Genomic DNA, 22,530 nt, shown 5'->3' with positions numbered 1-22,530 from the left:
TAAGTCGTAATATAGATAAGGGCTAAAGGTAAACTACTAGAGAATATATATATATCTTAATTAAATCTAATAAGTTAAAAGAATAAAATATAAAAGATACTTACTACTTATATATTTCCTAGTCCTTTCTTTATACTATTCTACCTTTTATCCTTTATATAAGGGTCCTTAGTTATTATTAGGTAAGTTATAAAGGTAAGGTATTAATAGGCTATTATATAGTATCTACCTAGGGCTATAGTAGCTAGTACTAGGCTATAGTAGCTAGTACTAGCCTATAGGTTTTAGCCTAAGCTATAGTAGGCTACTATCTAAGGTAAGGCTTATACTTCCTATAATTATATAATACTAGGTTTATCTATACTAGCCCTAGTACTTATATAGGTATATATACGCCTATTATAATAAGATCTATATTTAAAGGAAGAAGTATCCTATCTCTAGCTTTATATTTATAAATAAGGGTATAGTAAACTAGGCTATATATCTAGTTAAGAGATACTAAATATATAACCCTTCTAGTAGGTAATCTTAGATATTAATACCCTTAATTATATACTAGCTTTAGCTAAATCTAAATATCCCTTCTAAGTAGTAAGTAATTAATATATTTATTTTAAATTTTAATTAAAACTTCTTTAAGTAGCTACTTATTAACTTTATTATATATAATAATTAGCTATTTTAATACCTTAAAAATCTTAAACTCTATACTATCTTAAGCTATCTTAACTTTATAGTCTTAAATATTAGCCTATCTTACTCTACTATTTATAACTATATTAAAGATAAATTCTAGTACTACTAAGGAGTTATTACTAATATTTTTATAAATATACCTAGTCTTATTTATATCTTCCTTAATATATAGACTATATATAATAATATCTAGCTTCTTAGAGTCCTAGTCTATTTTATTAATATTAAGTTAATTTATAAAAGCTTCCTTATTAGACTTCCTATACTTAATAACTAGTATACTAGAGATAATCTTATAGAGGAGGTTATAAATATTATTAATTACTAGAGTTTTAATAAGAAGGTTAGGTATTTTATTATAAATAATATAAATAATAATAATATATATATTAAGACTCTCTTCTATAAGTTTTACTTTAATCTAGAATAGTACTAGCTTAGATATATAGGCTATATTATAAACCTTATCTATAAGGAACTCCTCTTTAGGATAGATATTAATATACTTAATAGAGATAATATATTAAATAAATATCTAAATAAGTAGTATAAGAAGGGTATAATTAGAAAACTCTATAATATTATCTACTAGATTTACTAATTACTACTACTATTAACTTACCTTTATAGCTCTTAAAAAGGTACTATTAGCTTTAAAGATACTATATATAATATAGTCCTTAATAATATAATAAGGTAGAATTTAATAAATACTATAATTAAATATATACTCTAGCTTTAATAGATAATTAAACTACTTATAATTAAAGAGTCTTATAAATATATTATTTATAAGCTAATACCTTAAATAAATAAAAGGGTAGTATATCTAGTAGTATATCTAATAGTATATCTAGTAGTATATCTAGCTATTTACTCCTCTTATTTATAATAATCCTAATTATAGCTACTACTACTACTAGAGCTAGAAGTAGAAGTAGAACTAGAATAGTTATAGGCTATTCTATTATTTAAAAAGACTTAGCCCTCTATCTTTAATAATATACTTTTTATAGATAAATAGGTTTCCCTTAAGAGTTATTATCTTATACTTTAAAAGTTTAAAGAGATTACCCTATACTTTAAAGGTAATTTAAACTTAGGTATATATAGATCTATTTAGGAGATACTTCTTATAATAGAATATCTATACTACTACCTTAATAAAGTTAAGGATATAGCTACTAAAGTTAATAAGAATTTTAAAGCTAATATTAAGTATATAAGGAAAAAGCTTAAATAATATTATACTAAGCTAGATAACTCTCCTATTTATATTATTTTCTATATTTTTTACCCTTAAATAAGGTAGGCCTAGATCTAGGATTAATAGTATAAAACCTATTAAATATTATTAGATATTATAAGGATAAATCTCTAGAAACTCTAAAAGTATTATAAGAAAGATATAGTATAAGAAGAGCTATAAAAATAGCTATTTAAAAGATTTAAAGTTATAAATTATTAAACCTATAATATCTTCCTTATAACCTTAATTTAAATATAGAAAGATAATACTACTCTAGCTAATAAGCTTTAGTAGTAGATAAGTAAGCCCTTTTATATAAAATATAATAGCTAAAACCTACTCTTATATTAGTATAGCTATTAGAGGTACTATCCTTATCTTTTATAAATAATACTTAATATCTTCTTAGTACTAGCTATATTATCTAAGGTAGAGTAGATATTTAGTATAATAGATAAAATAGTAATATTATAAAGGAATAGGCTTAAGGGGTATATAATTATTATAATATAAATAATATAATTATAGAAGTAGTTAGAGATAGTAAAAAGAGATACTTAATTAGAGGTTATTTTTTTATTTTTCCTATTATTCTTATCTATTTTAGTATATTTAATAGTTATATATACTTAATTCTCTACTTAATTTTAGTCCTTATAATATATATATCTTAAGAATTTTCTTAGTACTAAGTCTTATTACCTAGTAATTATTTTATATATATATATATATACTATCTAACCCCTTTTTTTAAATACTATCTACTACTCTTACTCCTAAGAGAGACCCTTACTAAGGACTAACTCCCTTATATATATATAATTTATACTAAGACCTAGTTTTTTATAACTTTTAAGGTATATACTAGGTTAGTCTTAGTATAAATTATATATATATAAGGGAGTTAGTCCTTAGTAAGGGTCTCTCTTAAGAGTAAGAGTAGTAGGTAGTAGTTTTTAGGGGTTATAGATATAAGGGGGGGTATTATAGATTTAAGTAATTATATTAATATAATATAATTAACTTAGTAAATTAACTAATTAAATTAATATAATTACTATAGGTAATTGCTCTAGGTAATACAATTTAATTGAGGCTGATATTACGTTGCGTTGCGTTGCCGACCACACTGGGAGCAAGTGGCTGTGATAAGGAAAAGCGGAAGACAAACCACTTCAACCGCCAGTGCACCCGGAACCGTGCCCGCACTCTCTGCTGTCTGAAGCATCGATAGAAAATCGCTGGAACTTGATGTGAGGTCAGCTGCCGTCGCAGCACGCGTGGCAGGCCGACCCCAGCATTCAAGCGTCTGTCCAGCCCTCTGTTCACAAATTTGCAAGGAAATAGGCACCATATTCAATCTGCGGCCCCCAAACCGGTCGTGCCCTTTTCTGTCGGTGTCGTTGCTTCCCCTGGCTGTACAGCGCTTGACGTGGATATCGAAGGAAGAAAGGCCTCAGAGACGATGGAATTTGAATGAGAGCAAAAGTAGACGTCGGTCAGTGGAGCACCCCCAGAAATGGAGCGAATGGTGGATCGCGTCGTCGAAGTTACTGTCCCGGCAGACGTTTTCCTCCCATGAAGAATCGACTACGCAAACGACGACCGCTTCCGTCGGCCTGCTCATTGTCCCCAGAGTCTTCGGCCTCCTCTTGGGAAGCCTCGATGCGCGAAACCTGCCTCTGGATCTCTGCTGAGAACTCGTCAACCTTGCGTGCAAGCTCCTCGTTCTGTCTCTGCAAGGATTTATATTGTTTTTTCATCGTCGCTAACTGCGTGTTTTGGACATTCCGAATATGATCAAACTTTTCGTTGATACCTGCCATTATGCCGGCCAGGCCGTCTCGTGGCGTGGGGGTGTCGTTGCTGCTGTTTGCCACCTCTTCGATGCATTCCAAGTTCCAAGACGACTGGGGGGGTCAACTTCGCAACAGGCGGTGTCTCTACCCTGCTTTGAGGCATCTGTGTCAAGTCTAGTCAGTAGAGGTTGAAATTTATGCAGCGGAACACACCTGAGCTTGCCTCCTTGGGCGTCCCCTGGGCTGTGTCCTCGGGGTTCCCTTGGATCGTCTCCTGGATGGTCCCTTATCGACGTAGTTTGCATGAAAGGAGCACAGTTTGGCCGATCTGTTGAAGCGACATCCGACGCAGCAGCCGCCCCAAAGATAGCCTCTGCCAGGCCAAATGATTTGGCGGCAAGATTTGAAAGTACCGCTGCTCTCACAGCACCGGCAGGGTTTCGCAGCCTCTACTGCCACCGAACTGCATTGAGCAACCAGGCCAAGAGAGTAGCCGGAGTAGTGAGAGGTGTCAAGCGGCAGATCCCCTCGCGAAAAGTCTGGTCTTCGAACAATGTCGGGCTTCAGCGAGAGAAACTCGTTCCAGACTTTGCTATTTCGCCGGAGGTTCTTGTGGTGGTGGAGAATCCTCTCGGCCATGGTTTGGCTGATGATCGAACGGTGGGGAACATTGATCTCGTGGCCCTTGCCGGCAGTCTCGCATTCATCTTTGAGCTGATTGTTAGGAAGCCTCGGGTCGGGGGATTCGAACTGCACGTGGATGGACATTCCGATATGATTCTCGGTGATCAATGGGTAAAACAAGATGTTCCTTGGGGGACTTCTCGCGGAGACAGTCGACGGTCGAGGTGATGGAAAAAGCGGAGGTTGGTGGTGGATGGGCAGCCCTCAAGGATGTTTCTTTGACCTAAATTTATCTCGCTCTGCTTGTGAAGATGGAAGGGCACGCCTGTGAGTGGTTCGTTTTTCAAAGAAGGTTAGGAACGTCCCGCATTTGCACGGCTTGAGTGGCCGGAGTGCTGCGCCCTTGACCCTTGACCCTTGGCTGAAACATTCTGAAGCTTGAGAGATTACGGGCTGTGTCGCGAATTGCCCGTTCGTTTGCGCGCTCTTGACGTTGCGACGGCCTGGGCTCGGATTTGTTGCGAACGCGGCTGGTTTCGAGGGCTTCCTGGTTCTCGATGAGCACAAACTTCTCCTGTTGCATCTGCTGCAGTGAAGACTAGAGCTTCTTTGACGCGTTGCTGAGATGGAGGAGGAGAGGAGATGATGACCTCGGTAGGTAGCGTGGTGTTTGCAGCGTGGTGTCTGCGTGCGGTGGCGGGCCGTTGCGCAGCGGCTGGTCCCTGCGTTTCCCCACACGGCAACGCCGACCGCACTCAAAAACGACAACCTACAATACCTTCCATCATTTTTCTCAACTCTCTCCAATAGCCTCTTGCGAGTCTGATCCTCTGGTAAACAAGAAGTCTCCAAGACGCGTAGCTGGATGGGGCTCCGAACGAACGCAACTGCGAAGGCGCGACCTCACAACGAATTTTCAACCAGCCCCAGCCTCCATGGCCGCCAGACTAAACCAATGACAACTAAACCAATGACGACATCGATGGAAACTCGCGACGCATTCCGTTTCTGGATTGATGATGGATCATGGCGTCCTCGCGTACTTGAGCCCATTTGCATATCTCGAGTCAGCAGTATCGGCCCAGGAATCGCCTCGAGCCACCAGCGTACAGCAGCACAGCGCGGCAGGTTGCCAAAACACCGCGTTTGCGGCTCAGATGTGCAAGTCGCGTCTTCCGGCCTGAGTAACCGCGAGACGCTGGGTACTTCCAAGGTCTCGTCGTAGATTTCTTCTTTGCCCTTCCTTCCTCGTCATGAATCTTCTCACGCCCTGTCCAGTCCCTTGTGCTGCTCGGAGTTCTTCCAAACCTCTGCCCAAATCGTCCTTTGATGCCACAAAATCTTTGTCAAAGCGATCGATACCAGGGGCGAAAGATCATCTCACTGTTTCCGCTGGCCTTTCCTGATCTTCATTGCTGCTCAAATCTATCACTGGCCAGTGCCCGGTATGTCAAATCGAAGGTGCGCTTCACTTGCCATCTTTGATGATTGTGGGAACTTTCTCGCCTTCAGAAGCCTCAGAGTCTCTGGTCTTCAGAGGTTCCTCGGACGACGAGCTTCTGTCAGACCCTTCCAGAGTGAATGCCGACGCCAACAAACAGCGGAGTCTTCAAGCTGGCGCGCCTTGTAGCTTGCCCTTTGGGAATCAGCCCCAAAGGTACGAAAGAACAAGTCTCAGTAACGAGGGCGAGTGGGCGCAGGATGCGCACAGGTCATCGTGAAAGTGGAAGTGGTAGATATTGGCAACGACATTTCTCAGTCGGCGGCATGGTTCACGGTTCGGCGCGGTTGTGAAAGCATACGATGTGAAAGTGAAGCAAATTGGTATTTAAGCCTTCGTCTTCCGCTTTTCCACTAACTTCCGCTTTACCACTTCTTCCACAACACTCCCTCCACCTCTTCATTTCATGCGATCACCACGAGCTCGTGCCTTCAACCCCAGTCTTCCAGTTGAAATGCACCCATTCCCAGTCACGATGATCGCGTTCCACGTGTCCGACATGATCAAGGTCACTGCAATGACTGTCATCGTAAGTACATCACGCCACAGCAGGATCAATATCTAACACCTCTCAGATTGGTCTCGTGTTGATGTGGTGGGCAGACGCCAGCCGCCACGAAGTAGCCATCTTGGGCATCTTCATCTCCGCCCAGCTAGCCATCTACGGCCTTTACAAGCTTTTCAGTTCCGCCTGGCAATCGGTAAGGCCTGGTCCAAGCAACCTTTTTGTCTCGCCACTTTCTAACGAGGACAGGAAACCTTTTGGGGCCACACGATGTCGGCTTTCGCCGCCCTTTTCCTTTTTCTGAATGTGAGCAGAGTGATTCGACGCGAAGGAATCTACTAACCTTTGCAGATCATCGCCTTCGACTTCCTCCTCAAGCATGGACAACTCCGCGCCTACTTTTCTCGCCTTATGCCCGGTCCCCTGCTCAATATCATCATGCTGGCTTCGTACTCGACGGCGTCTTCCAGTTTGCCTCCCTAGGCGGCCAACGGCAGGGCTTTTGGGCCAACACCGAAGCCGCGCGGGCGACAACCGTTTGCACGATACATTACACAGACAAGATTGAGTTGGCGAAGATTGGGACTCTCATTGGCGATGGTGATCTAGGGCGACAGCCAAAGCCACGCGGATGCTAAGCGAAAGTTGGACCTCACTTGCAACAACGGCATTGGATACGCCATGATCTTGGACCCTCCTCGCTCAGCATTCGATCTTGGATTTTCAGTCATTTCAGCCTCGCCACACAGCTCTTGGTTTTCTGTCTGAGATTGCAGCCGCGACATTGGACCGGCCGTGACAGGGACACTCCTCAGCTTTTGGATTTTGGATTCCAGTCTCTTCGGCGTCTTCCTCTTCAGCATCCGCGCTTCGCCTCCAAGCTCGAAAGAAACGTACGCGACTCGTTGAGCATCGCTCGGGGCTCAACATGCCACGTCAGCGGCGACATCAATCCTCCGACGCTTGCGACACTTCTCGTTCCCGGTCTTTTGGATTTTAGTCATTTTTGCATTTCCTCTTCAGCAACTCTCTTTACTCCAGCGCGGCCATTACGTTCCCTTTTACAGCACTTGCAGATAGTTGGCCATCTTCCCCCGTCCACAAAAACAGTTACGATGAATCAGATTCCCTTTTCCTTTTCCGTTTCCTTGGCCGCCTGTGAAAGAGCATGGAGAGAAACTACAGTGTAAGATTGGGAGTCTTGTACAGGACAGGTGCACGCGGCTTTGTGTTTTGCTGTGTGGATTAGCACGTTGATCACCATATTGAAGGACACAGAACAAGGAGAAGAAGAAGGAGCAGGAGCAAGAGGAGCGCGAGGCTTGACTCTGGGTGCTTTGTTGGTTGTTTCGTCTGTTCTGTTTTGAAGACGATTTAACGAGCGGCTCGAGTTAATCTTGAATCAAGGCAAACATCGTACGCAATCGACAATCTCGCTCCGTCCGCAAAGGACACGGAACATCTCCCACGCATACGTCCCCAGGCAGGCAGGCAGTTGAATGCCGCATGCTCACAATATCCCAGCACGCCACGCCCCCTAGCCTACCAATCCCACCAACCATCAGCCCCACCTCCTCACCATACGCATCTGCACCGCAACCGCAATGACAGGCAAAACGCTCACGACCTCGCCCAAGCCGGCAAACTGGGGCGGAATACGGACACCGCTCGGGAACGCACCGGCCGCCAGCAAAATGGCGAAGACGTTGTAGACGAAGCTCCAGGCAAAGTTGGCGCAGATGCGGCGGAAGGCGCTGTCGGAGATGGCGAGGAGGACGCGCAGGCCGGCGAGCGAGTCGGCGGTGAGGACGGCGTCGGCAGCCGACGCGGCCACGTCGGTGCCGCTGCTCATGTGGATCCCGATGGTCGCGGTGGCGAGGGCCACGCTGTCGTTTGTGCCGTCGCCGACGAAGAGGACAGTTGGGGGACGCTGGCGGTGCGTGGAGGACGACAGGAGACGCTGGACGTAGTCGCGTTTGTCCGCGGGCGAGGCGCGCGAGCGCACGTTGGCGGGAGGGATGGCCAGCGCGGCGGCGACGGACTGGACGGCACGGTCGTCGTCGCCGCTGACGAGCGACACGCTGATGGACGCGGCGTGCAGGCTGGCGACGAGGGCTTTGGATTCCGGGCGCAGCGTGTCTTGGAGCCCGAACACGGCGTGCAGGGAGTCGTTGAGCGTGAAGCAGAAGACGGTGAGGCCTTGGGAGAGGAGCGCCGACACTTCTGGCGCGGATTCGGTGCCCAGCCAGCGCGAGTTGCCGGCGCGGAGGAGGCGGCCTTCGATGGGAGCTTCGACGCCTTTGCCGGGGACAGATTTGATGTCTGGGACGGGGAGTTGGACGACGCCGTTGGCTTCAAGGTGGGCAGCGATGGCCACAGACACGGGGTGTTTGCTCGCGCGGACGAGGCCAAACAGCAAACCGATGGACGACTCTTCCAGAATGGCCTCTTGCGTGACGCTGAGCTTGCCCTGCGTCAGTGTGCCCGTCTTGTCGAACACGACGTGCGAGGCCTTGCGCGCTACCTCGAGCGTCTCTGCGCTCTTGACCACGACGCCGTTCTCAGCCGCGATGCCGCTCGCAATGACGACAACCATGGGCACCGCTAGCCCAATGGCACACGGGCACGACACAATCAGCGTCGCAATGGCGTACGTGATAGCCTGCACTGCGGCATCAGACGCCCCCATGCCATCGCGACGCACCCCTACGCTAACCCATACTACGAAGACGAGCACCGTAATGCCAACGATGACAGGGACGAACCAGCTGGCCACCGCGTCCGCGAGGTCCTGGATCTTGGGCTTGGACATTTTGGCCGCGTCGACCATGGCGGCAATCTTGGCGACAGTGTTGGAGCCGGGCAGGCGGGTGACGCGAGCAAGAAGGACGCCGGAGCCGTTGACGGAGCCCGCGACGAGAGGGGCGCCGCGCTCCTTGGAGACGGGGTGCGCCTCGCCCGTGATCATGGATTCGTCGACTTCTGAGATGCCAGAGACGACGGTGCCGTCGGTGGGGATACGCGTCTCGGGGAGCACTTTGAAGACGTCGCCGAATTGGAGGAGACGGGCGTCCATCTCTTCGTCTGCAGTGGTAGACCCGTCTTTGGACGAGAGCAAGGCGGTGGTGGCTTGCAAAGATCGAACAGAGACGCTCTCTACGGCCTTTTGCCGCGCCAGAGCGCTGAGGAAGCGGCCGACCATGATGAGCGTGACGAGCAGCGTGCCAGTTTCGAAGAACTCGCCCGTCGAGAGGGGCTTCCCGGCAGCAAGGTATGCAAACGCCACGACGGAAAAGACATAGGCGGCCGTCGTGCTGAGGACAATGAGGAGGTCCATCTCAATGACACGGGAGAAGACGAGACTGCGGACCGCGCTCGAGTAAAAGGGGCCCGCGATAAAGACTTGGATGACAGTTGCAAGAGCCAAAGACGCACTGCCGTACGCAATGTCATGCTCAGGCAGCGGAGCCCACGCCATGATCAAGACAGGAATGGTAAGCAGCGCAGACAAAGCAGTCTTGAGCCCGGTGGCCCAGACGTGCTTGCGGCCAGAGGCAATGGACGGAGGAGGGCGTAACGGCGCCAATTCGAGGGGAGAGCCGAAGGAGCGGTTGATGAGTTCGCGAGCTCCGACGACCTTGGGATCGTACTGAAGGGCCACAATGTCCTTGTCCACGACCGATACGCTGACGACTCCCACAGGCATCGCGTGGTCCGCGAAGACTTTGGCGTTTTCTACAAGCACTTCGATTGTCTCCAGATCGTCGTCCTCGTTGGCCACCTTGTCGAAGTTGAAGCCCGTCTCCTTCTCGAGCCGCGCCTGTATCTGTTCGGCCGAAAAAATACTACCATCCAAATCGAACTCAGCCCGCGAGAGGAGCAGGCTGGTCTGCGGGCGACTGACGCCAGGGATGGCGCTGAGCGAGCGCATCAGCTTCGTCTCGCAGCCCGTGCAAGTCATACCATGGACGGTGAGGACGACATGCTCGTCCTTGGCCAGGCGGCGCTCCACGTCGATGTTGTCAACGCTGAGGGCGACTCCGGCGCCAGACTTTGCCTTGCAGCAGCTGTCCTGTGGAGAAGTTTTCCCGTTCTTGTTCGGAGAGAGAGCAGTGCAGCACGCATCCTGGCATGCCTTGCTCTTGACGCTGGGAGGCTTCGCAGCACAGCACTCGTCACGGCACGCCGCCTTTCCCACAGCCTTTCGCGATCGAGCAGAACCAGAACCCGAGCCACAAGCCTGCAGGCCCGTCGTGCAGCCAGCAGGGCGAGCGGAGCGAGCAGAACTCACAGAACTCGCAGAACTCACATTCCGGCCACCGCCGCGCCTACGCCTCAACGTAGCAGTCGCGGTCCTATCGCAGCAAGACTCAAGATTGCAGGCCAGCAGGGCGCGACAGATACAACCGAGAGCCTCGAGCGACCTGCCGTACTTGGACCGCGTCTTTTGCTTGTGGTCCTCGCAGGCCGTCGAGCTGCCAGACAGCGCGCACGCGGCGTCGGCGCAGCTGCGGAGGGCGAGCTCGTCAAGGCACGATTCTAGTTGGCGGTAGTCAGTGACATGGTTTGGTGTGTGTGTGGGCTACCAGGTGTGTAGAGAGAGTATGTACATAGGCAGAAGCTGTACGGTACGCACCATCGCAGCATTGCCCTTTTTTCTTGTTGGTTTTGTTGTTTGTGGGAGTGGTGTCGCCGCAGGCGGTGCGCGAGCAGGCCTTTCCATCAGGTGCAGCTTCGACGAGCGGTCCCGCTGGGGAGCGGCAGCTCTGCGTGGGTGACTCCGTCTTGTCCTTGGAGCAGCACGCGTCGGCGCGGCCCTCGCTGGACTTGCGGGCTCCACCGCAGCAAGCATCAACACAAGCACCATCGCCTCCATCAGCAGCAGCAGCAGCAGCAGTGCCGTCGCCATCGCCATCACCACCGCAGCAAGCATCGGCACAACTGCGCGGCGGAGGCGGAGCAGACGAACCGCACGGGTCCGGCGGCGGAGTCGACGAGCAAGGAATCATGACAAGCAAAACAGAAACGCAGAGTTGTTGTGAAGCAAGCAGGAAAACCTTGGAGACAAGAGGGGGAAAAGAAAAAGATAACACGAAAAGAAGAAGCTTGGGGCAGGGCAGGGATGTAGGACTAGATATGCAAGATAGAGTGGCTAGCGCTAACAAGCTTATACACACAGGAGAGGAATAGGCAAGGTACATGTAGGGCTAGGCTAGGCTAGGCGCTTTGGCTTGGCTACCTACCTTTAGGCACCGGTAGCGTACATACATACATGTACTGACTACATTAGTAGCAATCAGCCTGTGTGTAGAGAAAGACGGTCAACGACATCAGATGTTCATGCACTTGACGATCTCTCATTCGGCACAAAATGTGTGTGTGTGGTGTCAAAAAGCGCGTGCTCATCGCATCGGCGCCAATTCCTCGTCCTTGGTATTCCGCAGGGCCGTTTCCCCTGGCTCTACAAGACAAGATACCTAATCCCACCGTCGTACTACTTCTTCATTTTTTGCCTTCATTCGACCACCCATTCCTGTGACCAGAACGATGCAAACCCAACGACGACTCCATAAAAAGCCGTCGCTCCAATTACTAACAACGGACAGGGCAGGAGAAATGGGCCCAATGGCACTGCACTGCACTTCCCGAGTACTGCTGCTGCCGCCGGCTGCGCAATCAATGCCGCCAAAAATTACTTGCATGCTCCAAAAAGCAACATCAACACGCGAGCGGGGGGAAGCCGCGCCGCTTCCCGCACCGCCGCGGAGAGAGCCCGCCAATCTCAATCATCCATCGTCGTCGTCGTCTTCGTAAAAGGGCACTGTCCAGGCTTTTTTTAAGCCGCCAAGTGGAAGCCGCCGCTCATCTATACCGGGGGGGTTCGCCGCCCCAAAGAATTCAAAAATTGCCAAGTATCGATGAGAAGTAAAAAAGTGTGACGCGCTCGGTCGGGGTGAGGGGGTAGTCGCTTGCGCAGTCGTCGCGAAGGTCGCGAGATATTTTGAGTTTGAAAAAGAGTCGAGTGTTTTATGTGAGTAGAGTTGTGTTGTAAAGTCGTGTGTTCGCGGAGTTGAAGAGTCGCGGAGGTGGAAGCGTTGAATGGTCGTGAAAATGAGATGCGCGTGTCGGTCGTCACTGTCAATGTATGGCTCGCGCAATGTTTGATAGATGACGCTGTTGTGACGGACAAGACGTCAAAGTGCTGGTCGTGGTTAAAAAGATTCGAAAAAAGGGTCCACCATTGCGGCGGTAGCCGAGTCCAGCGGAACGCTCATCAAAGACTTGGCCTTACATGGAGCCCATCTTGAGTAGCGCTTCGGCCGCCTCTCTCTCCTGCACGCTCTCTGGTAGACCGGCCATGTTGGACCATCCCTTGGGTGCAGGTGGACCCTGATAGCTCATCGAGACGCCTCGAGAGACCGGGCGTAGACTCCTCGATGGGCTGGTTTTGGTCCTCGCCACGGATTTTGACAGCTGGTTATAGTCGCGTACGACGCCAGCACTACCCAAACCGCCTCCGTAGCCGCGGTAGCTGCCTTGGCGTAGCATTTCAGCCCCCATGCCGGCCCAGTCTTCCTCGTCCGTAGCGTCGTCTTCGTCATCCAGTTGCAAGTCCTCATCAAGGGCCTCGGGGGCTGGGGGTGAGTCATAGCCGTCGTCGTCGCCGTCCAGCGACATTTTGTCGGCTTCATGCTCGGCCATGTGCATGTCGACGTCATAGTCCGAGGGATCCCGGCCGCTGAGGGCGGAGCTTGCGGCCCAACTCCCAGAATACAAATCCTCGCGGCGCTGGGATGGGAAGCGCCGAGCGGCCTGGGCGACGCGTGGAATCTGGAGGCCACCACCACTGGACACGGCGTAGCTCTCGGGGACGCTGGCAGGCGGCGAAAAGGCAGCCAGGGCGTGAGAGCCGGCGACCGGGATGCCGTTCGGCGCCGACGCCGCTCCCGCACCCGCAACGCGGTCCGTCCTCGGTTGACCGACGATATAAGCATCCCAGCGGCCCCATCCCACCTTCTCAAAGGCCGTCTCCCCGTTTGGAATCGAGGCGGCGGCGGTGCGGCTCTCGAGCGCAGCCACGACCAAGCGGCGCGCCTTTGCCTGGGGAATGCGCGAGAAGCCCGGCACGGTTTGCGCCAGGTTCATGAGCAAGTGTTTGATGGCGACCGGGCCGTTGGTGAGCAACATGTCGGGGAGGTGGTTCCTGGCCAGCATGGCGGGCGTAATGGTGGCTTCGGCTTCGAGGCCCGAGAGAGCGGCGCTGGAGAGCGGAGCGGGGTGGTGGTCGGCATCGAGCAGCTCGACGTCCGAATCGACGACGTGCTGGAGGGAGGAGGCGTGCGGCTTGCGCTGGGGAGGGAAGGTCGGGGAAATGGAGTTGGGGGGCGTAGGCAGCATGGCGCGGTGGTCCCCGGAAGATTTGCCGTGGGTGTTGGGGATCTGGACAGAGGCGGAGAGGTTGGCGAGGAGGGAGACGGGCTTGGAAGGTACAGCGGCCATGTTTCTGGTGATCGGGTGGTATTTCTGGGGAAAGTGCGAATACGAGTCAGCGGTGGAGGCGATAGGAGATGGTGGACGGGGGAGCAACGAACAAGAGCGAGGGCGTCTCTGGATGGTACGCGACGGAGCGACAGGGCTTTTGGACAGACGAGGCGTGGTGGTGGGCGAGGAGGGCGGCCGGAAGCGGAAGCGCGTGGTCGGCGTGTGCTGATATAAGAGCGGGCTGCAGCGCAGTGCTGACAGGACGGAAGTGGACTGGGCGGAGCGGGAGCGCGAGGCGAAGGCTGGGCTGGCTGGCTGGCTGGGATGGACTGGGTGGTGTTTGCTGGACGCGTTGGAGCTTTGTTGTTGTAGGGTTGTAGAGCGGAGGTGAGAGGTAGGGTAGGGTAGGGTAGCTGAGGGTATTATGGGAGGAGTGGCAGAGGGTTAGGTTAGGCCCGGGGGTCACAGTCGCGCATCAGGCTAATGGTTGACAAAGGAGCGACCACTGCGGCGGCTCGGAGCCCTCATTGGCGGGCTGCCAGAGCGATAAACACTGGGCGCGGCAGCCAAAGAAGTGGAGGCCGCGACACCCAAAACATCACCATGACTCTTTTAAGTGCCGGTCAGAAAAACAATCAGCTTCGTTTCCACCTCAGCGTCGTCGCTCTCCGTCCGTCGGGCGTCACGCGCAGGCCGACGAGGGGTGGTTCCCTGTTGGCGTGGCATGGCACAGTACAAGTTTGCTGGTCTGGTCTGGTCGGGCTGCACCGGCACAGCATTCCTCTCCTCTCCACCATTCCCTTCCAGTTGCAGCCAGAGAAAGGCAACCCACAACTCACTTCACTTCCTTTCCCTTCCCCGCCGTCTCGGCATCCCACCTCTGCCCGCTCTGTCCGCATCTCGCTCCACGTGCATCTCACCGAGTCCGCTGCTGGACGGCCTCGTTCAACACGTACTTGCGCAGCGCCTGCATGTGCTCTCCCGTCAGCCCCTCATGCTCGTGCCCGCCCTACACGTGCCCGCCTGCGCGCTCCCCGAGGGACAGGACCACTTACGTTCTTGAGCAGCCCGAGATTGCCAGTCGTGCGCGTAAAGACGTCGCGATACTGGTGGATGCTCGCTTGCACCACGTCGTTTTTCGTCATCGTCCCGGCGCATATCGCGCGCATTTGCTCCTCCATCTGGCGCCCCGTCCGTCCGTCAGCTCGCTCCCAAAGTGATCCGCCCACAACACGATCCCCGAAATTCCAAAATTCAACTCGCAAACGCACCTGCTTTCGCAAAAATGGCTTGCTGAGGCTCGTCTCAAACCCATAGTCGTCGTAGCCCACAATCAGCGCCACGCCCAGCGTCGACGGAATCAACTCTTCGTTGCCGCCTCCACCGCTCCGTGCCGTGGCTGTTGCGCCTCCTCTGCCACCGCGCCCCCGACCTCTGCCTCCCCTGCCGCCCCGCCCACCTACCGCTACCGCTGCCCCTTCCTCACCGCCGCCCCGCTGACCTCCACCACCACCCCTACTCCGAGTCATGACGTACGACCGACTTTTGATCTTTGCAATGTGCTCCGCCATGGTCGCGTCCGTGCCGATTCCGTTGGCATCCATCAATGCAATCAGCTCCGGCTCCGTGAGATATCCGGGAGGCGACGTCTTGCCCTCTCCCATCAGCGCCTCGTCTGGCTCGAATTGCTCGCCCACCTCGTACTGCGGCAGTTGCTGGCTGCTCTCCCACTTGTCGTACGGATACACGTCGAGATAGTTGCGCTCCAACACACGCAGCCCATGCGCTGCAAATGCCTCGCTGCCGTAAGCTATGTCAATGTCCGTCGCCTCGCCCTTGGCGTCGAGCGAGCAGCACGCCAAAAACCGTCTCACCACGAATTCATACACTCGCTTCTCGTGCTCGTTGGCGAGCGCCTGCCTGGTCGTGTAATTGACGGGATGGATCGGCGGATGGGCGTGGTCGTTGTTTCTCCCGCTCCGTGGCTGGCTGAAACCTCCACCCATCAAATGCTGCGCAAAGCCACCCCAGTCTCGATCCGGCTGCTGTTTCTCAATAATCTTCTTGAGGTCAATGGCCCTGTCAAACTGATCCGTCTCGGTACGGGGGTAGCTGATCCATCCCTTTTGGTACAACGACTCGGCTGCGTGCATGACGGCTTGACTGTCCATGCGGAGAAACCGACTGCCCATCTTTTGCAGCTCGACAGTCGTCAGGGGCAGAGGCTTCCACTTGCTGGTTGGCTTCTTTTGCATCTTGGTCACCCTGGCCAGTTTCGCCGCCAGGCACCGCTCGTAGATGACGGCGACGGCCATGCGGTCAAACAAGTGGCCCCGCTTCCAGCTGTAATTGACCTTGATGCCGTCCTTGACATGAGACACTTTGATGTTCCAGAATGGCTCTGCCACAAAGTTCCTGACGCGGAAATATCTGTCCACGACGAATCCGAGCGTGGGAAACTGGCAGGACCCGTAGCTGATGATTTCATTGTCCCCATGGACGCGGGCAATGACGGGTCGCAGCTGCAACGTCTGCAAGCGGGTAAAGGCGGCGCCAATGCGAAGATCCAGCTCCATGCGCGCCTCGACGGCTTGCGCCTGTCTTTCGTCCAGGTCGATGGGGCGCCGTGCGGCAGCAAGGACGTGCGCCCTCTCAATGTTGCTGAACCTCGCCCTCTTGACCTCGATCCTCGCATTTCCCTTGTACGCTTCGAAGCGAACCTCGGTGCCAATGTGTTCTCCCTCGCGATCGCAATCGGTCCAAATGTACAGCGCCTTGCAGTACTTTGCCTGGTTCTCAATGTTCTTTGCGATTGCTTTCTTGTCCTTGTACACTTCCTGGTCGACACGGGCGTCGAAGAGGTCCTTGGGCTCGCAGCCGACCCATGACTTGTGGTTTGGCTGCTGAAATTCCAGCGCCTTCAAGTGACCGACGACTGAAGTCATGACGACGTTGCAGTGGCCCCAGCGGGAGCCAAAGTCGTAGGTGAATTCATAATTGTAGATGTAGTCGCATCCTCGGGCTTTGATCTGGTCGGGTCAGCTTGGGCTGTTGTCGATTCCGCAGCGAAAACCTACGGCGCGCATTTGACCACCAGAAAGGTGTCCGGCAACGGCCTTTGCTATGGACGGCTTCTCGGCCACGCACAGGATTTTGGGCATGTTTCGACGGGTTGATCCATGGGCGGTGGCGAATCGTCTTCGCAGAGCGCACGCGAAAAGAGGAAGAAGACGAGGGCGGAGACGCGTCGAGAGCATCGACAACGGTTGCCGCGTTGGTCGAGTCGACGAGTCGCGTCCGGTCCTCCGCCGCCGCCGTCGACCTGCCCGGCCCGGCGCCCTGGGACCCTTGTGCCGATCATCTCGGCTCGCTCAGTAGTGACGTGATCCATGCCAACCGCCTCTTGTCACTCCAGGCCTCGTCCCTCCAGCTCTCTCTCTTCACCCTCCGCCATGCCTCTCGTCGCGGCCAACATGGCCCTGCCCGCCGTCAATTCGCTCGCCGACTGCGCCGACTTTTTCAAGTCGGTCGAGCCCCTGCTCCCCCAGTTGAAGGCCCTGCCATTCCAAGTCCTGGACAACATCACCGACCTCGACGCGCTGAAGTCCATTTACCTCTCCACCAGCCCTCTGGTGTCGGGCTTTGCCTTTTCCCTCGCCCTTGCGCCAATCTTCTTGATCGTCTCCGAGATCAACAGAAACTACTCCCAGGTCGATCGTCTGTGGAGCTTGCTCCCCACAATCCATGTCGCCAATTTCACACTATGGGCCCATCTATCGGGTCTACCGACGCAGCTGATTGACAATGTCTTTGCGTTTAGCTGTCTCTGGAGCGTGAGGATCCCTCGTCTTTTCTCCCGGCCCTGGCTCATGACTGCAGATTCGTTTGACCTTTAATTACTGGCGTCGAGGCGGATACAGCATTGGCTCCGAAGACTATCGTTGGGAAGTAATCAAGAACTATGTCCACCCAGTGATCTTTTTCCTCTTCAATGTCACTTTTATCTCGACCATTCAAAGCGTGAGTTCGCTCTCGATATCTGTCGATTACGCTAACGTCCCAGGTCTTGCTCTTCCTTGTCGCTACCCCTGCCTACGTCCTCCTCCTCAGCTCCTCCCTCGCCGGCCAAGGCATGACCCTGCCTGATGTGATCTTTTCGCGCGTCCTCATCGGACTCGTCGTGCTCGAATGGTTCGCCGACCAGCAGCAGTGGAGTAAGTCCTCCGCGCCGCCATCCACACCCAATCTAACGACTCACTCAGACTACCAAAACGCCAAACACACATACCTCCGCACCGGCGTCATGCCTCCAAACAGCCCGTACACGCGCGCAGACTTCGACCGCGGCTTTAACACGCACGGCCTGTGGTCCATCAGCCGGCACCCCAACTTCGTCGCCGAGCAGTCCATCTGGGTCCTCCTATACCAATGGGGCTGCTTCCACACGCAGACGGTGTACAACTGGTCGGGGCTGGGCGCTCTGTTCTACCTGATGCTGTTCCAGGGAAGCACGTGGCTCACCGAGCTGCTGACTGCCGGCAAGTACGACGAGTATCCCGTGTATCAGGAGCAGGTCGGCCGCTTCGTCCCGCGGCTGAGCGTCTTGTGGAGCGGCGGGTACACGCCGCCGACCAAGGAGGAGAAGAACAAGAAGGGGAACTAGACATCGTTGCATTTTTGCATGGCATGGCGCGCTTTTGCATCAAACGGTTTCTTGCATTAGAAAGAAGGGCCACTGGTCCGCTTCGCATACCATGTACATAACCTCTTACCTCGACTCCATTACATGGCAGTGATGCTGATGTCCGCCACAACCCTTTCACGTCGACAGAGACCCCCACAAAGCAAAAAGCATCGCGAGACCCCCGTCCGCCGCGCAGAACAATTCGATGTTGCGGTGAAACCAGTCCTCACGACCAGTGTCCATCTTGTTAGGGATGTTGCACTACAAGCGTGAGCGAATGTGTGTGGATTTGTCGAGAAGTCGTCGCCGCAGATGGAGCGTCCTTTTGTACGCGCGCTTGGCGGCGCTAGCTGGATTAGGCAGTCGCCGACATGCGTCCGTGGTGGGAGCGTTCGTCTGATCTGCCTGTGCTTGGTTTTTGGCTGAGTGATTTGACTAGGCTTGACTAGGCTTGTATGTAGACATCTGGTTTTCGTCTTTGGTGCAGGAAGGGAAGGGAATGGAAGAGGAGGGAAGCGAAGGGAAGAAAAGAGAAGAGAAAAGAAAAGAAGATAGGAGAAGGGAAGGCTCGAGAAGAGGTGGATGTGAGAGGGAATGGAGAACCTTCAGCGGCATGACTCGACGATGCTGACTTTCTATGCTGTGTGCTGACGCGGATAGACGCCATCGCGAAAAGCTGCGAGACACAATCTCTGGGACGTTGGGTTCTTGAATTGAACGCGAGCAGCCGGCCGCGCAAAGAAAGTGATCTGCTCTTCAACAACTTGTTCCAAGTAACCCAGTGTCGGTACGCGCCTGCCATGGCGTCAACGGCTGTCGATGCCATCAAAAGTGCGGCCTGAGCAGTCTTTTATACCCTTCTTCCCTCCCTCCCTTCACATGGCAGACTGTCATATGCGCTGTCGCCAGCTGGCTCGCTCACATGTCAACTGTCAACTATCGTGTGCTATCCAGACCACAAGCCAGTAGCGTATGAGGGCATGTGGCATGTGTCGTGTGCGGCGCTTAGGCCACTCAGTCACTGAGTCGGAGTATAAAAGTCGGAAGGTTGAGCGGGCAGAGGCTCGACAACTGAAAGCTGGACGCCTGTTCAGAGCTTCAGGTGCGGAGAGAGAACTTGTTTTCTACAGCATGTGGATCACATCGTACTGTCTCTTTCTCCCGGCTCCGCGGCATTGAACTCTTCTTCTCTTTTGCGCCTTTGGGGTTGGAGTTGGAGTTTAGTTCGACACGACCGCAGCAGCACACAATCTAAACGCAGCATTCCATGCTGGCGAGCGTCGTAGGTCAATGATGAAGCACTTCAACACTTATCCATGACGGTTCTATGGACATGGCGCCTCCTTTTCTCAGCGCACTGAGGGAGAGGGTGCTACAGAAGAGCTGCCGAATCAAGAGAAAGGAAAACGTGACCAACTCGAGAGTTTCTTGCGTCCAGGAAAAGTCATCGTCATTGTCACGGATTTCCGCTTCTGCGTAGATGCACGGGTGTCGAGTGATCTGGAAAAGAGCTGCAGGCTGAGAAGCTTGACGTTTTTATACCCCTTTTCCCACAGGAAAAAAAAGGCAGATCACAAGCCAGGGTCCGATTGGCATGTGAGCGCCTCTGCCGCTGAGCTGTGGTATAAAAGCCTTTGTAATCCTCCATGTTCCGTTGTTCAACAAGCTGTGTTCGCAGTCTTGAGCTGCAACTGTCAAAGAACGACAAAGATGTTCATGACTCGGACCTGGTTTCCTTCTGGACCTTCCGGGATACCTTTGCACTGCGGTTTCCTCGTCGCGTCTAAGCTAACCTTCTACTATCTGGCGCTGCTGCGAGCGCATCTTGCGATGCCAGTGAACGCCATCGGGTGATGGTGGAGGAATCCAGCTCCATCCTGCGTCGTTAGCCCAGTCATTTGCCTCTGCTCCTTTTTTTCGCCGCAAGGGAGGAGACGAGTGGTAATGGAAGTTGGCGCAGAGCAAACGGGACCAGGCAGTCAGTCGTCTTCAATTTCGGCACTGGAATAACTAGGCACGTAGGCGATGACTGCTCTGTAGAAGAGAAAGAGGCGGCGAAGCTGGAGACTTTTATACCCTCGTTTCCGCGGCGAGCGAGAGCGACTCGTGGATCACGAGCCGATAGTAATTGATGCATGTGAGAGAGCAAGCACGCACGTCTCGTGCAGCGCCTGGGCCGCTGGGGTGTGGTATAAAAGACCCCGCAAGCCTCCGCCTCTTACCACTCAACAACGCGGATGCGCTGACTTGAGCTTCGGAGACTCTCAACTCAATGACACTCGGGTTTGCTCTGCATACTGTGTCCTTCTGCCTTCTTTTCTTTCTTTTGCTCAGTGTGAGTTGAGCTGTCTTAAGGTTCCGTTAAGATATAAGAGCTGCAAAACCGTAGGTGATGAGCTTCACTGAGAAAGCATGATGTTATGCTTTTATCGTGGAGCAAAAATGCTACGGGCCATCTTCTGGTCAAATTTCTTTTTTCTGAGCTGTGGAAGCAATCCAGACTCAGCAAAGCTGTTTAGCGGACGCAGCAAAAGCGGAAAAGAGTGCTCCACCATCTAGGCGAGCCTTGCAGACGCGAGAAAGTCCGAATCCGGTGTGCCGTCTTCCACTTGGATCCGTGCTTGATGAGTGTCCTGAAAACAAGAGAGGAGACCGAAAAGGGCGAGGGTTTTATACCCCCTTTTCCTGCTGCAGATGGCAGCCGTGGATCACAAGCCAGCTGCCAGTGTTTGGTAAGCATGTGCTGCTGCCATGTGTCGCGCCGCAGCTCATGCAGCGCTTGGACCGCGAGTCCTGGTACAAAAAGCCCTCGATATTTTCGAATTGGTGGTTCGATAACACGGAATTTCAAACCTGGGGCCCTGAGGACGCCGAAAATTACGACCTACTTGGTCTCCCGCTGGGAAGCCGAGATGTTCACTTGTCTCAGTGTGCGGCGGCTCCTTTGCCCGCGAGCTTTGTCACTTGTCTCGCGCAGTAGTGGTAGAGCTCGCAGAGCGATGACGAATGTCTTCATCTTGTTGTACTGCTGAGTGTCGTGGAGCTGTGATGATGGGAGTCAGTAACGATGACCACGTCACGGGGTAGCGGCAACCTTGATACAGCAGCGGATGCAGGATTGAAATCAAGGTGACAAAGCTTTCTCCTGCCTGATTCACAAAGACAAAATTTGCCAAGGCCCTGCGCTCAATATTAACACTGCGGCGGCGAAGTGAACCGAGACGGGGCATGTCCATAAGCACCGGCCGGCTGTCAACCACGCTTTCGACCCTTCAACATCCAACCTCCAACCTGCACCCCTCAACCCTCGACCTCCAACCTCCGCCCACAAAACGTTGCAGCCACTTAAAAGACAAGATTTTAAAAACAGCCTCTTCTTCCAAGTTCTGACCCCACATTTGCGTGATCTGAATAAATGCTGACAATACTCTCAGAAAACACGCACCACCATGCTTCCTCAGAATGCAAAACTCATGCTCGCCGAAGGCACCGAGAAGCTGGTCTCTGAGCTGAAGCTTCACGGCAAGCCAGAGGAGAAGGTTGTCGATGTACTCCTTCGCAACAGGGATTTGCTCGGAAAGGCCTGTGCACTCGGCATGCTCGCATTCATGGTCAATCACGGCCCATCGCGCCGCCGCCCCTCGCACATCAAGGCCAAGCTGTGAAGTTGGAGCCATGAGGCAGACGGCCTTCTCAGTTGCTTTGGCTGGGGTACGGGTTTCACCTAGACAACATGATGTTTGTAAGCATCCAGGTCATGGATCTCAACGCTGGCAGACACTGACCGCTGGAGACAGATATCACGGCAGCCGCCGGCGTCCTTGGATCATCATAAAGCTAGATCTGGGGATCACAGGAAAACAATGCTGGTAGAGGACGTTGGAAGTGGGACACCAAACAATGAATTTCCTTCACTTACAAGATCAAACACTTCGTGCAGGAAGAACACTCCATACGTATCCAGACAATTCCATTTTCTTTGTGGCT

General features: G+C 52.4%; 6 protein-coding genes across 6 annotated transcripts; 2 read left to right on the top strand and 4 right to left on the bottom strand.

The window, feature by feature from the left end:
- Positions 1-3,498: 3,498 nt before the first annotated feature.
- J3D65DRAFT_606839 (uncharacterized protein) lies at positions 3,499-4,515 on the bottom strand (the record flags this gene model as incomplete). Its single annotated transcript, XM_066798464.1, has 3 exons — positions 3,499-3,858; positions 3,896-3,910; positions 3,961-4,515. The coding sequence occupies 3 exons, from the start codon at positions 4,513-4,515 to the stop codon at positions 3,499-3,501; spliced, it is 930 nt and encodes a 309-aa protein (XP_066651597.1).
- A 1,670-nt stretch (positions 4,516-6,185) lies between these two features.
- On the top strand, positions 6,186-6,973 carry J3D65DRAFT_128608 (uncharacterized protein). Its single transcript, XM_066793870.1, has 4 exons — positions 6,186-6,401; positions 6,448-6,573; positions 6,627-6,683; positions 6,729-6,973. Exons 1-4 carry the CDS (start codon positions 6,279-6,281, stop codon positions 6,858-6,860), a joined length of 438 nt encoding a protein of 145 aa, XP_066651596.1. The 5' UTR covers positions 6,186-6,278; the 3' UTR covers positions 6,861-6,973.
- A 699-nt stretch (positions 6,974-7,672) lies between these two features.
- J3D65DRAFT_638768 (E1-E2 ATPase-domain-containing protein) lies at positions 7,673-11,463 on the bottom strand. The gene is made up of 2 exons (XM_066801648.1): positions 11,014-11,463; positions 7,673-10,916 (listed from the first exon to the last, which is right to left on the bottom strand). Exons 1-2 carry the CDS (start codon positions 11,384-11,386, stop codon positions 7,939-7,941), a joined length of 3,351 nt encoding a protein of 1,116 aa, XP_066651595.1. The 5' UTR covers positions 11,387-11,463; the 3' UTR covers positions 7,673-7,938.
- Positions 11,464-12,428: 965 nt separating this feature from the next.
- J3D65DRAFT_128521 (putative Sin3 binding protein-domain-containing protein) lies at positions 12,429-14,364 on the bottom strand. The gene has a single exon (XM_066793869.1). The coding sequence runs from the start codon at positions 13,875-13,877 to the stop codon at positions 12,666-12,668; it is 1,212 nt and encodes a 403-aa protein (XP_066651594.1). The 5' UTR covers positions 13,878-14,364; the 3' UTR covers positions 12,429-12,665.
- A 487-nt stretch (positions 14,365-14,851) lies between these two features.
- On the bottom strand, positions 14,852-17,020 carry J3D65DRAFT_560144 (DNA topoisomerase 3-beta; the record flags this gene model as incomplete). Its single annotated transcript, XM_066797452.1, has 3 exons — positions 14,852-15,040; positions 15,131-16,888; positions 16,937-17,020. The coding sequence occupies 3 exons, from the start codon at positions 17,018-17,020 to the stop codon at positions 14,852-14,854; spliced, it is 2,031 nt and encodes a 676-aa protein (XP_066651593.1).
- A 312-nt stretch (positions 17,021-17,332) lies between these two features.
- Positions 17,333-18,522, top strand: J3D65DRAFT_606834 (uncharacterized protein; the record flags this gene model as incomplete). Its single annotated transcript, XM_066798463.1, has 4 exons — positions 17,333-17,692; positions 17,739-17,879; positions 17,923-18,073; positions 18,122-18,522. 4 exons carry the CDS (start codon positions 17,333-17,335, stop codon positions 18,520-18,522), a joined length of 1,053 nt encoding a protein of 350 aa, XP_066651592.1.
- Positions 18,523-22,530: the final 4,008 nt, after the last annotated feature.

The sequence above is a fragment of the Phyllosticta citribraziliensis genome (genome assembly GCF_038025025.1).
Source record: "Phyllosticta citribraziliensis strain CPC 17464 chromosome Unknown J3D65scaffold_12, whole genome shotgun sequence".
Taxonomy (NCBI): domain Eukaryota; kingdom Fungi; phylum Ascomycota; class Dothideomycetes; order Botryosphaeriales; family Phyllostictaceae; genus Phyllosticta; species Phyllosticta citribraziliensis.
The sequence above is the reverse complement of the archived record's forward strand: the minus strand, read 5'-3'. Positions and strand labels throughout refer to the sequence as shown.

Excerpts from the sequence above, each read along its gene's own strand:
- J3D65DRAFT_128608 (XM_066793870.1), top strand. The coding sequence starts at position 6,279 with ATGCGATCACCACGAGCTCGTGCCTTCAACCCCAGTCTTCCAGTTGAA. Across the intron at positions 6,402-6,447 it reads TCACTGCAATGACTGTCATC|ATTGGTCTCGTGTTGATGTG; the intron begins GTAAGTACATCA and ends AACACCTCTCAG. Across the intron at positions 6,684-6,728 it reads CCCTTTTCCTTTTTCTGAAT|ATCATCGCCTTCGACTTCCT; the intron begins GTGAGCAGAGTG and ends TAACCTTTGCAG.
- J3D65DRAFT_638768 (XM_066801648.1), bottom strand. The coding sequence starts at position 11,386 with ATGATTCCTTGCTCGTCGACTCCGCCGCCGGACCCGTGCGGTTCGTCT. Across the intron at positions 10,917-11,013 it reads AAAAGGGCAATGCTGCGATG|AATCGTGCCTTGACGAGCTC; the intron begins GTGCGTACCGTA and ends ACCGCCAACTAG.
- J3D65DRAFT_128521 (XM_066793869.1), bottom strand. The coding sequence starts at position 13,877 with ATGGCCGCTGTACCTTCCAAGCCCGTCTCCCTCCTCGCCAACCTCTCC.